The sequence below is a fragment of the Haliaeetus leucocephalus genome, unplaced genomic scaffold, assembly GCF_000737465.1.
Source record: "Haliaeetus leucocephalus isolate CR32 unplaced genomic scaffold, Haliaeetus_leucocephalus-4.0 Scaffold880, whole genome shotgun sequence".
NCBI lineage: Eukaryota > Metazoa > Chordata > Aves > Accipitriformes > Accipitridae > Haliaeetus > Haliaeetus leucocephalus.
The window spans coordinates 3,504,702-3,519,044 of NW_010973316.1; the positions used below are offsets into that span (position 1 = coordinate 3,504,702).

At 43.4% G+C, this 14,343-nt stretch overlaps 1 protein-coding gene across 1 annotated transcript in view; it reads right to left on the reverse strand.

Annotated features, from left to right (window-relative positions):
- The window catches only part of ERBB4 (v-erb-b2 avian erythroblastic leukemia viral oncogene homolog 4), a 402,050-nt gene that overhangs the window by 184,971 nt on the left and 202,736 nt on the right, over window positions 1–14,343 (reverse strand). The window contains exons 5-6 of the mRNA XM_010583267.1: window positions 12,377–12,442; window positions 1,205–1,323 (exon numbers count right to left, since the gene is read on the reverse strand). Coding sequence (XP_010581569.1) covers window positions 1,205–1,323; window positions 12,377–12,442 — 185 coding nt within the window. The remainder of the gene's footprint in view (window positions 1–1,204; window positions 1,324–12,376; window positions 12,443–14,343) is intronic.

The following is a 14,343-nucleotide window of genomic DNA, read 5'->3' on the forward strand; positions in this document are numbered from 1 at the left end:
TCTCTAGTCCAAAGCCAACACGGAACTTCCAGCAAGCATTGATACAGGTGTACCATGTGTGCTGAGCATCTACTTGTGCAAAGACCCAGCCACAAAGAACAGCTTTAGTAAAACCTGTTAGCAGTTAAGTCGGGCCATTACTGCATTTCATCAGCAGTAAAAGAATGGCATTTAGAATGCGTTTTTGAAGCATAAAACCTACGACTATCAAATGATACCTGAACAGTGAGCAAGTTTCAGGTCCAGCCAAGGAAAGATTCATTTTTGCCAGTTCAATATGATCCACTTGCGTATGCTATCAAAATATCTGCAATTTTCCATACCATAAGATCCCTCCTCCCAATCCTATCTGGCAGATTTTAAAAGGAGCCTACCCAACTTTGTAGATATTTGGCTCTTCAATCACTTGGGTACCTTTGAAAATCCACCTCTGTGCATGTTCTAGTTCTAGGCTTCTTTAGGTCTAGGTTTGCTTCCCCTGAAAACATCAGCAAAACTTGTCTCTGCAACCCAGTGTGATGAGCTACACTTTTTTTGAGATCAGTGTTGGGTTCTGAAGCTGCTTACGCTATTATAAATAACGGACTACAAACAAGACAAATTTGTCTAAAGGCCTGTATGTTCAGATTGCCTGTTTTTTATGGAAAAAGTTAGCCTTTTCCTCTTTTCATCTTAAGCACATGTAGTAGTATGCATTTGAGGTAGAGTATTTTGGAAACCACTTTCCTTCCATCTCCACTAAGAAGTATGCCCAGTAAAAAAGCTGAATTTAAATCAAGTCTGGCAGTAGTAGGGAACACCTTTCACAGAGAAGCTAAATTGTATTCTTGACTTTCAAATAAAAAGCACACAGAGCAGTAATAAAAGCCATGCTCAAATGTAATGATAAATACTTCTAAAAATTCCCTATCACCTCTAAAAGTTAATTTTAGAAAAGCAAAAGATAAAAATCACAGAGATTAGCATATTAATGGTTCCCAATCTGTATTTACAAATCTCATAAATCTGTTAATGGGTAATATTAAGTATATAAGCAATGTTAACATAATGTGAAAAACATTAAATGCTAAAATTTGCAGTCTAAATCTGGGAGTGTGCATGCAATACATTAAAAGGAACAAAATTGTGAATTTCATGGATTAAAGCATTAAGAATTTGCAGTGTGACCGCCAAGAACAAGAAAAATGAGAATTCTCACACATACAAAGCAATCAGTGTCTTTAGGTCCCGAACAGCCTCCAGCGCATTCCCGGTGGCAGCAGTCGCTGACGTATGGCCCATAGCATCGTCCATCACACTGCTCTGCACACACTGTCTTCGTTACTAGGAGGCAGGAAAAATTATCAGGTCAGAATCAGAACTAAGGAGAGAGCTCTTCAACTGCACACTGAGGAAAACAACAAACTGAACAGCATACTGAAAAAAACCTCAAGTTTTAAGGTAATTGCTTCAATGGTACTGGCCACTCATATCCTCCACAATATCTTCTCAATACCCTCTTTAGCAACATATATGTTGCGTGAGGACTATGGAGGAAGAATTTTTAAAGCGTTTGCTCTTACCCTTGGAAATTCAGGTGGAGTATTATTTTCAAATTATTAGTTTTTGTAAACGGCTGATGGAAGGATATAAAAAAACCCCCACAAAGTAACAGAAGAGCCCACCAGTTCTGTGTGAGTTTTCCCCCACAAAGAACAGCAACACTGAGTAAATGAGTGAAATTCAGAGTGAGGCCAGCAATCTCAGAACCAAATGTTATTCCTTATGGCAACCAATTTGACTAATAGGCCATGAGATAACAGAACAGAACACAACCTGCAGATTGGAACAGATCTGGAAACACCACTTACCTTTTCTAAATAACACAATCCAGCCTTCATTCACAGGGAAACAACTATATTCTACCAACTGCAAAGCACAGTAATTTAAGCGTGTCGTGGTTTAACCCAGCTGGCAACTAAGTACCACACAGCCGCTTGCTCACTCCCTCCCCAGTGGGATGGGGGGGAAAATCGGAAGAGCAAAAGTGAGAAAACTCTTGGGTTGACGTGAAGACAGTATAACAGGTAAAGCAACAGCTGCACGCACAGGCAAAGCAAAACAAGGAATTCAGTCACCACTCCCCATCGGCAGGCAGGTGTTCAGCCATCTCCAGGAGAGCAGGGCTCCATCATGCGTAACGGTTACTTGGGAACACAAACGCCATCATTCTGAATGTGTGTGTGCCCCCCCCCCTTTCCTTCTTCTTCCCCCAGCTTTATAGGCTGAGCATGACGTCATATGGTCTGGGATATCCCTTAGGTCAGTTGGGGTCAGCTGTCCCAGCCATGTCCCCTCCCAACTTCTTGTGCACTCTCAGCCCACTTGCTGGTGGGATGGTGTGAGAGGCACAAGAGGTCTTGGCTCTGTGTAAACACTGCTCAGCAATAACTAAAACATCCCTGAATTATCAACACTGTTCACAGCACAAATTCAAAACATAGCCCCATATTAGCTACTATGAAAAAACTTAACTCTATCCCAGCCAAAACCAGCACAAAGTGTTACCACACTACTGTACCTCAGGACTTAATCTTGTGCAAAGAATGGTCAACAAGTAGAGCATCCTCCTCCCCTCACTCGGCTATAGCTTCTATCTTTATTTTATGGAAAAAGAAATTAATATTATCCACAGGACTATACCAACGACTGACTACAGAATGCCAGGAAGCTGTGCTGTCAGCTGTCTTTTGATAAAAGCAAGGATGTTACACTTCTGTAATTAACCTTTACCATTTATTTTGTTAAAAGCATTTAATTACTTCTCTATGGAAAACACTTTTCAGGAAGCCAGAGAACGCAGAATTCCATTCAACTTTCTGCTCGATTCTACTATTTAATGTATCAGTAACTGCTTTATAAGTACTTTCCAATCCAAATTCCCTCCACTACTTGCCGGAAATACTTCAGGTAATGCCAAAGCTTCTTGACATACACAATATTTATTTAGAACATAAAAATGTAAATAACCAAAGAGAAGTAATCATTTATAATCTACAGAATAAAGGGCTGCACTTTTAGAGTAATTCCATCTTGCTGATACCAGAGGCAAACCCCCAGACAGAAAACACTTTTGTGCCTTATGCAATCTAATTTAAGAAATAAGGGAAATTTCTGTAAATGCACTTGCTGTCAACCCTGCTAGAGAAACAGGATTTGTTTATTTAAGTAACAGTATTGATAAACATTAGGACAGAGATAGAGAACAGTGGCATATGTTAAGCAAAACACACATGTCACAGTATACCACCACCACACCATTAGCTGATAGGAACAGAGTCTCATCTCATGAAAACCAATTAAGACCTCATTTAGTCAGTGACTCCAATAGTTTTCTGCCAGTTCAGAAATTGTTCCACAACACCTTGATTTGCACTGGCCCGGGCACCATCTGCTTTGACCTCAAAGGGAGGCAAGGCCCTGATTCCTCCTGACTTGACAGAGGACCCTATTTGCCAGAGGGTCCCCCTCTACCATCAGTGGAGAGGCACAGAAGCCGAAGATGTTCATTTCATCCCGTTCCATGACCCAAATCCTCTGCGTTTACCTGTGTCACACCTCAAACAAGGAGCTGGCCTCCTGTCATGGTTTAAGCCCAGCCAGTAACAAAGCACCACGCAACCGCTCGCTCACTCCTCCCTCTCCGGCCATGGTGGGATGAGGAGAAAATACAAAGGCAGGCTCATGGGTCGAGATAAGGACTGGGAGGGATCACTCACCACTTATGGTCACAGGCAAAAGACAGGCTCAACTTGGGGAAGAAACAAAATCAATTTAATTTACTACAAATCAAAACAAAACAAGGACATTAGGAAGTAAAACCAAACCTTAGAACACCTTCCCCCCACCCCTCCCTCCTTCCCACCTCAACCCCACTCCCGGTTCTCTCCATCTCCTCCCCCCGGCGGTGCAGAGGAACAGGGGTTGGGGGTTGGGGTCAGCTCCCCACACCTTGTCTCTGCTGCTCCCTCCTCCTCAGGGGGAGGACTCCTCAGTCGTCCCCTGCTCCACCGTGGGGTCCCTCCCACAGGAGACAGTCCTGCACGAACTTCTCCAACGTGAGTCCTTTCTTCAGGCTGCAGTTCCTCACAAACTTCCCTGGCGTGGGTCCTTTCCATGGGCTTCAGTTCTTCCCGAACTTCCCTGGCATGGGTCCTTTCCGTGAGCTGATCTTCAGTCACAAACTGCTCCATCGTGGGCTTTCCCATGGAGTCATGGCCATCTTTGGGGGCCTCCGCTCCACCGTTCACCTCCATGGGCCGGGGGGGGACAGCCTGCTGTCTCACCACGGGCTGCAGGGGCATCCCCTCCTTCCTCACTGACCCGGTGTCTGCAGAGGGGTTCCTCTCACATTCCAATCCCCCTACTCACTACTGGTTCCCCTTCTTAAATCTGTCATCCCAGAGGCGCTACCACTGTCACTGATGGGGTGGGTCTGGGCTAGACGCGGGTCTGACCTGGAGCCGGGGGAGCTTCAAGCAGCTTCTCACAGGAGCCACCCCTGAGGCCCCTCACCCACTACCAAAAAAACCCACACCACACAAACCCATAACGCCCCCAAGCCAAGGGGCACCATCCAAGTGCTCTGCCTCCCTTCTACACAGTGACCATGACATCAAGGCCATGCACTGAACCACTCCTTGCAGCAGCAGCATGGGGTGCACAAATATGGCTGCCCTCCCCTGAGCATGCTCAGTGCCCCCTTCTAGAAGGTTCTGCAGGCAGAGGGTGCACTGTGCAGGTTCCCCTTACCAGCACCACTCCACCTATCACACCCTAAAAAATTACAGTGCACCAGCAGCATATTTCTTTCTTTCTTTCTTTTTTTTTTTTAATTGCACTAGAGACAGAGAGCCAAGGAGCTAAATTTCAGGCGGATAAAATCAACGCTGCTACAACAGGAAAAGAGAAGAGGACACGATAGCAGGCCATGGTCACTCACCAGCAGGATGCTGTTGAAAAGCATTCCTTGCTGTTGCTCCACAGCAATTTAACATTTTGCTTAAACCTGAGAAGTTTTGGTGTAAAGCACCTTTGTGCAGACAATTAGTACAAGCCACCTAATTAGCTTAGTTATAATGTATTTACCTCAGTGCCAGCTGCTGTTGGGAGCAGGTCAAGATGTCCACCATGACTATATAACCATTGCTTCCCTGTGGAGAAGGATTCCTAGCAGACTTTTAAAAGGGCAAAGAGGCTAAGGCCCAGCAGCATGTCCAATACCATCAGCTGCAAAAGGTACTGGGAATCCTCCACTGCCGCCTTCCCAAAAACAACCCCTGAGGAGGTGAATCCCCTGCCTTGAGGGGAGGAGGGACCTGGCTCTCCTGTGCCTGATGTCCGTGACCACAAACCCCACTGACCACCTGCTGGCATATTTAGAAAAGGCACGGTCTTCTTGTCAGCTCATGAGTTACTACTTTTAGCAAGCCAAGATCTGTATTTGCAGGATTACACACTTCTTTCAAGCTGAGCTGCAGATAATAGAGCTTCCCCAGGCTGTGTAGCTTAAACAGCGGTGGGGAACAAACTCCAACAACAGCAATGGATTTAAGCAATTTACTGACATCTTTTCAGCAGTTTTCACACTATTAGGCTAGGACAAAATCACCTCAATTATCACGCTCCTGTAGAGCCACACTGTAAGGCTCGTGCAATGTATAAAGTTATAGGTATTGTAATTTTTTTTTTTTAATTCCTCAACTTTTTAAGAGACTACAACGATTTATTCCAGAGTGTTTCCTTTTAAAAAAAGGAAGAGCACCACCCGCACCAGGGCTGACCTGGAGGTATATGGCCCCCTTTTCAGCACAATACTTAAACAGAGTGCCTTCAAAAGCATACTCTGCTTATGATTAGGCACCAGCTTAACGAGGCCCTCTACTATGCTGTTCAGGATAGGGAACATTTTGAGACTTCCTGAAGACTAGGAAGTTATAAAGTGGTTTGCAAAATTCGCAATTACAGCAAAGGTTTGTCACTGTTTTTCCCTAATTGTTTATTTTACTGGGAAAGCAAACAATACCAACAGAAATACCAACATTTCATTCTAGGAGAAGACCACAACATACCCTATTTATCTTCTGGTTCACTGCATGCTGTATTTGCATTATAATTGTTATTGATGGTCCAGATCTGAGGACGACCTGTCAGATATCTTCAGTGGCACCACATACCCAGACAGAAAACAGCTTAGTGGGCTCTGAATGTTTTTAAGGACTCTATGCAAGATGGTTTGCAATGAAGGGGTTTCCCCAAAGCGAAAAAAAAAACCCACAAGGCAATACTAGGTATTGTTTGAAGTCCCAAAACAATCTGATTGTTCAGATTCCAGTAAACATAACTCAACAGTTCAGCTTCCTGCAATCATTATCATGGAGTAAACCCTATAGAAAATGGACATAGGTGCTCTGGTTTAAAAAGATAGTAAGCTTTTTCCTCCCAAACTTTCCTCCAAATGCAATCAATTGATTTTATAGCTGTGACTCAAGACCTATCCGAAAGGGTGAAACATAAAGGTAAATATTACCCAAAATATCAAACTATATGTTAAGGCTGATGAATGTTGGTGTGTGCCTCCTAGAGGGGACATGTGCCTCGAGATGGTGCCAAGAAGAGAGTGGGGACAGATGGTAGGCAACTGGGCAGCAGCTGCGAACAGGCAGCATCAAGTGAGAGCAACCCTGCTGCATGCTGAGAGAGTGGAGCAATACCAACCTCCTCCTCCTGCTACCTAGGGTGGAGACTGTTCACAGGGGAGCTGGTGGACAGGGGTAATCAGGAGCCCTCACATCAGGTCCTTCTTGCAGCCTAGATAAACATGTGAGATACAGGAGATCTGGGCTGGGACCCCAGAGGAATTTTAAGTGCCAGAGACTCATTTCTTCATCAAACATAATTGTGAAGAGACCCTTCACTAATCACAGCTGAGGCCCCAAGTTTCGAACCAAACTTTTGAAAGTCAGCACAACTACCTGCCCTGATGCCTACTGACCCTTTGTGGGATCCCAAGAAATCTGAGGGTTCAGCTGCACAGAACTGTCACAGTCGGGGCTGGGACAGCAATGGACAACGACAAACACCAAGGTCTTGAAAAAACATGCCATGCGTTGGCACAGGTTTCTGGGGGAGTGCAGAACACTGACTGTCAATCTCTACTAGTATCTCTCTGCAATATAGCAATAAGCTGTGTTGGGGACAGGGTGGAATGGGCACTTCATGTATGGGTGCAATTAATCAGTCTCATTGTTCCCCTTAATCTTTAATTATGTCATGGCACTATAAATCTATGAAGGAAAAAATGGGAAGTAACTGAAATCAATGAAAAAGTCTTATGAACATGCAAAGTTATTAGAGAAATACAAGGATTTTAATTAAAGATGCTGGCTCCAAGCAAAAACGTTGGGTTACCCTGATTGATCTACGCTGCTGGTTCAGCTCTTTCTGTCTCCCCCACCAGGCTCTGGCTTGCCTTTTGCTACTTTAATTGGGCACTTACTGCATCGGCACCTTCTTTTTCTCAGCAACATCAGCTGCACAAAGACTGTATAAATGCAATTATGCTCAGGCCAAACTCCTGTACATGTACACAGTCATGGAGCATTTCACATTTGCTGAATGTTTATGTTTTGGTTTTAATTTAAAAGCTATTTGCCTTTTTTGCATTCCCTTGTTGGGCCTATATTTTAATTTAGATTTTTCTCTTTTATTTCAGTTATGTTCCTCTAGGACAAAGTGCATAACCTGTCATTTTAATAAAATAATGTATTCAATTTGTAAAAGTTTCAATTTCTTTTCATATGAAAAGTAAAAAAACCAAACAAATTCTTAACAGATATCAACAGCAAAAATACTAATAACCTAGCCATAGATTTTCAAATTTGATTAGTAACTTCCAAAAGCATTTGTTCCTGTGGGTTTTTTTAGTGGTTTACATTCTATTTAGTGGGTGCTCAATCGTCTTTGAAAAATAGATTCTTTTTAAAAGTATTTCCACATTAGCCTTCCCTGACACTGAAACAAAGAATACCATCTAACTTTTAAATGTTCAATATTAATATTTATTAATATTTTAATTATAAAAGAAAAATGGACTGTTAACTGCATAAAACAGTACCCTGAAATTACATCTTCTCTACCTCCTAATGGAAAAGCTTATTTTACATTTCTTATTAACTGTCTTCTTAAATACATAAATTTTCTTGTCACATCTAGAGAGACATTAGGACAGGGTTTGATGCAGGTGGTGATTCAGATAGAGTTAGAAGTACAGAAAGACATTGCTGGAAGGCAACATAAGAAGCAGCTAGGTAGATGATATTCATGCAAAAAACAAAAGGATTTTGATTTTTTTTCCATATGTAATTTGAAATGAAAGACAAGGATTAAGATCTTTCATTTTTTATCCTTTCCCAGGAAAATAATTTAAATCTTATCGGGGGGTGGGGTGTCATAAGAATTTTTTGCTTCAGTGACTCCATTAAAAAAATGAAATTATTAAAATGCAGACATGCTTCTGAGTTGTTTCTAGGAACAAAACAGTTTGACACTGGGATGTAGTACTGCTGAAGTATTTTCCTACACGCGTTTGAAAGACATGTATACCCAAGGTGACTAGGTTAAGGTATGCGCTATGTTTGTGATACCATTCATCCTACCTCCAGCTTGTATCTAAGAATAACATTTTTGAGCTTGAAAGCCAGGCGTGTTTTTTAAAGTCAGAAAAGAAGGCAGCAAAAGCATAGCATCACTTGTATTTTTATGTTTTGAGTCTTTACTCACATTCTTTGCTTCAAACAGTTTGCAGAAAAACACGTTTTGAGAAAGCGCAATGAAGAAATGCCCATTGCCAGCCTAATATTCAGTCTTTTCCTTAAATCCTGCTCTTTACCCAAGGTGCAGCAAGGTCAGGGAGGCAAAGAGGAAGTATATGATATAAAATTAACTCCTGTCCCTGACAAACAGAGGCTGCAGAGTGTGCTCAAAGGTAAAAGGCTGTAGAGTAGCTATTTCAAATTAGAAATGTGTGATCTGTGTATCTCCCTGGAACTTACATGGCATATGTCTTTCCATAGTTTATTATTTTAAATCCACGGTTGTGCCTTAGCCTGTCCCCACTGTTTGGATTTGAGAGGGCAGTCACTGTGAAGAGAGAGATAGCTGTCACTCCTGGAGCAAACCTAGTGTGCAGCTCTGCTAAGCTTCTGACTTCACAACACTGCAGATAAGTTTTGCTCTCTCTGGATTTACTACATTAATCCACCAAATCAGTTTACTTATCTGAGAGCAGTGCTTTGTAGAGGTTGAGACTGTGGGAGCTGATCCTGCCACATGGACTTGTGCAGCCACACAGAGTCCAGTTGGACTTTCCAACTTTACATAAGGCTGGAGGCTCCGCTTGCTGGAGCCAAGGCCTGAGGCAGAATCTTCTCATCCTTACATAACTGCCAAGATTTTCCAGTATTCTTGGATAAGCTAAACACATAAGGTCTAAATAAGTCTACTCAAGTTCAGATGAATTACCCAGGTTCTTACAGACTTACTAGTTTTAATAGAAAACAGGCCTCTCATTAGGACAGAATAAAAACCAGCACTAATTAATTCTAACCTAACCATGATATTGTATTGGCTTTGTGTGGCAAGGTTTTGGTAGCAGGGGGGGTTACAGGGGTGGCTTCTGTAAGAAGCTGCTGGAAGCTTCCCCTGTGTTTGAGAGAGAGCCCATACCAGCCGGCTCTAAGATGGACCTGCCGCTGGCCAAGGCCGAGCCAATTAGTGATAGTGGTAATGCCTCTGTGATAACATTTTTAAGAAGGAAAAAAAGTTGAGACAGGGAGAAACAGCCGCCGGAGAGAGGAGTGAGAACATGTAAGAGAAACAACCCTGCGGACACCAAGGTCAGCGAAGAAGGAGGGGGAGGAGATGCTCCAGGCGCCGGAGCAGAGATTCCCCTGCAGCCCGTGGTGAAGACCATGGTGAGGCAGGCTGTCCCCCTGCAGTCCAGGGAGGTCCACAGTGGAGCAGATATCCACCTGCAGCCCGTGGAGGACCCCACGCCGGAGCAGGTGGGTTCCCGAAGGAGGCTGTGACCCTGTGGGAAGCCCATGCTGGAGCAGGTTCCTGGCAGGACCTGCGGATCTGTGGAGAGAGGAGCCCACGGAGCAGGGTTTCTGGCAGGACTTGTGACCCCGTGGGGGACCCACGCTGGAGCAGTGTGCTCCTGAAGGACTGCACACCGTGGAAAGGACCCATGCTGGAGCAGTTCGTGAAGAACTGCAGCCCATGGGAATGGCCCACGTTGGAGAAGTTTGTGGAGGACTGTCTCCCGTGGGTGGGACCCCACGCTGGAGCAGGGGAAGAGTGTGATGAGCCCTCCCCCTGAGGAGGATGAAGCATCAGAAAATAACATGTGATGCTCGTAAACCCCATCCCTGTCCCCCTGTGCCGCTGGGTGGGGTTGGTGGAGAAATCCAGGAGTGAAGTTGTGCCCAGGAAGAAGGAAGGGGTGGAGGGAAGGTGTTCTGAGATTTGGTTTTATTTCTCATTACCTTACTCTGGTTGATTTGTAATAAATCGAGTTAATTTTCCCCAAACTGAGTCTGTTTTGCCCGTGACAGTAATTGGTGAATGATCTCTCCTGTCCTTATCTCAACCCGCAAGCTCTTTGTTATATTTTTTCTCTCCCCTGTCCAGCTGAGGAGGGGGAGCAATAGAACGGCTTTGGTGGGCACCTGGCGTCCAGCCAGGGTCAACCCATCACAGATATAAAATGATTTGGTCAGCTAGGGTTTAAGTTGCTTTCCATTACCTATTCCAGCACATAACCTTGATGTAAGGAGACTTTCTGAGCACTGACTTCTTTGGGGCTTTCATACAGACTGCCAGCAAAGGAAGGAAACGTACCAACTCAATTCAGAGAAAGAAGAATCTGCTTAGCATCACTGTACCTGGTTCATTATACAGTTATTCCTACAACCTGTCCTAAAGCGTTTTTAGTCATACCCACAGATAAAGCTCAATATGAAACAATAATATAAGAACATATTAATTTTAGCGGAGCTGTAACTGTCATCAGCTTTACCAGCAACATCAGCTGATGCTCCTTAATGAAAAGCAGCACCCAGCAAGGTGGCAGAGCCTCTGCAGGTACAAAGCTCTGTCACCTGTGCCCCTTGCTTTGCCATGGACAGGAGGTCAGCTTGGATTTCCTGCTTGTGCTCACTCGTAAAACGTTCATGTCAAGCTGTCTGCCGTTTCTAATTTCCTCTTATCTTGTACTCCAAGTAGTCAAAAAAAAAAGGCATAGTTGCACTGTTCCTAGTATTTCCAACAAAAAAGGCAGATGACATTGAGCTATCATCAGTTGAGAGAGTTAGTTGGTGTGCTCACTTGATAGCCGTTAATTTGTCACAATCCCCTCCTCCTATCTACAACTCAGCCAAGGAAATAAGTACAACCTAGAGCAGTGCTCTCTGGGGGAGATATCAGCAACTGTTTCATTTCCTATGAAGAGTGGCTCCAGTAAAGGCAACCAATTTCCACCCTCCTAAATTTCAAAGAAAGGAAATGTAAAGGATAGCTCTATTCCCTTAAGGGGGGGGAAGGGGGGGAACTTGTAGGAAAAGGCAGCTCTCAATTTTCTGCTCTCTTATATTTGCTAATATTGTGACTGCACTTCTAGCTCTTTAGTACCTACCTGAAGGAGCTGAAAGCATGCAAGGAAGAAAGTCTCTCGATATAGTTCTTTTTTATTCATTTTAATACTCTCTAAATTCAAGAGGACAGACAGACATTGTGAACAACCCTTCACTTACTACTTCCTTCACAAAACCCCTATTATTCTTTCTTTCAGTACAACTGAAATACATTCCAAAGTTATTATAAAGAGAATAATTTTGCAACATAACTAATATTCCCAGGCTCCCACTGAAATTAAAGAGTATTTTGGCATTAGGAACTTTGCAGCATCAGGCCATCATTAAAGATCTCCAAATCTGCCTTGTAGTTTTTTCTATTCCTGCAGTATTCATTTCAGTGTATTCCAAAATAACCATCAATATTCTCAGGAGCCATGCTCTGTGTTGCTGTCAAGAAGTGAAAAGCTAATTCAAGTTAGTTTAAGCATTTTTAGAAAGCACAAGGGAGGAAAGAAAAACATAAATTCACATGGGTGGAAAAAAATGTAGGTCATCTGTTGGTAAAAACATACAGAAAAAAATTTCAAATATTTTAGAATTACACTAAAACCAGAATTTATAGTATCCCTCCACAATTAAAAAAAGTAGGATCCCCGTTACATCATTTTTCAGTCCTTTGTTTCTGAGTCCTGCATACTTACAGGTCTGGCAGTGATTCTCTGTGGGTCCCCAGCATCGGCCTGTGCAGGACTTGTGGCATCGACCACCTGCAGGACAGACAGAAAGAGGGAGAGATTAGCAATGTGGCTTCCTTTCATTTCTTCAACATCCAGCAACTGCTGAAGAGGAGGGTTCATCTTATCTTTGGAGGGTTTTTTACGCTTTACCAAGGTTGAAACAGTGCCTGTGAAAAGGCCCAGATAAATAGCCAGAATTGGTGTCAAACATATATGAAATTTGGCTACTTTTCTAAGTGCCTTATACCATAAATACCTCCCTGCTATGTACAATGACTGGGATATTTTAAAACAAAAAAAGATGAACAAGTCTGGAGGACTGAAGAACAATTTCATCACCTGGTGATATTATTATTGTTCTGTATGTCCTATGTAAGACCCACTCATTCCTCCACAGGAGAAGAGATGGCTGTGCTAGAAAGGATATCCATCTATCTCATGTTCAATTTCATCTGAACAGTGGGGCAATACACTCAATGCCTTTGATTAAAAGCCACCCCTCTCCCCAAAAAGCTTGCATAGTCTTCATGTCCAATATCATGGTAAAGGAAATGTGCCCTGTGCAACCATTTAACCCCAGCAACAGCTAAGCTTACAGGACCTTTCCCTTTCTGGCTGCTGGTTCTCTAATTGCCTGTGGTTGAGCTTCTCAAGGAACCTCATGTTCCTTCAGAACCTAGAGGTGATGCTCTACATTGTCCTTCTACATGCTGACTAGTTTAGTCCCTTGAGAAAAGGAACTGTAGGTGCTTTCATTGTGAAATACAGATGGAGGAGGAAGAGTTAGCAATGGTAGCTTTTACAAACTACCTAGTAATTAGTGACTGAAACCCACTTGGACTGAAGAGGGAGTTGAATTCACATCTCCCATTTCATGGCTAAATGCTGACCACTGTGCGAGGAAATGGAAAGCAGGCAGAAGAACTGGCTCATTTTCCTCTGGCTACATCTTAGGTTATTTGAGAAAACACTCAGTTCCACACCAGTCCTGCCTGTGAGTGAACGGAGACCTCACTCCGCAGTTCCTATCCAGACGTGGCCAGAGCTCAGTTACACTCCTGCTCTTAGTGCTTCTCCCTCCTGAATGTTCCCAGAGTACACACAGAGAGCCTGCCTTACAGCACGCTAGCTGCTAAAACCCAGGTGTGGCAGTGCCTGAGGTGTAGGCAGCCAAGCCCTTTACACCCAGCCAGACCTGAAGGGATGATCTGAGAAACCCAACATAAGCATTGTTGAAGACTTACAGAGAGTCCTTATCGCTGCACTTTTCACCACAGAAACCTAACCTCATCTTTGATTAAACTTTTATTCATCACTGAATACTGCTGAGATTCTATTAAGCCAATTTCCCCTTTGAACCTGATCCAGAAGCTTACCTTTCAGTCCCTGTATTAGCAGCAGCTGCTGTTAACACTGCTCCATTACACTAAATTAAATACTTCTCACGTGCTCTCATGGGAGATAGTGTTGGAGAAAGTGCAAAATGTCTCTCAGCTAAGGTTGGATCACCCCAAAAGAAAACACTGCTCCTCTTTTAGCAGTGTGCTTATACTTATGAGATGTTCTACAGCTGAGCAAACCCACTGCGACAATTGTGTAAAGTCGGACTTTCTGTCACTACTTTTTCAAAGCTAGCGTTCTTCCCTCAGCGCTCGCACAGCATTCACGGCGCTATTGATGATGTTGTATGGTAATTACCACACTGTATGCCAACTACCTTGTTAAAACTACCAGCTCCTTGCTGCATTCATGTTCATTTAAAGCAATTATACTTGGGAAGTGTTGCTGACATCACCAGCACATAATTTGCTGTCACATTCTGCCATCTGCTTATTTAGATCACAAATGTACTATAACTACATAAAGCAAACTCATTCTGGCTGACAGGGAGGGGACTCCATCTGGCATGAATAATGCAACTTTAATCAGTA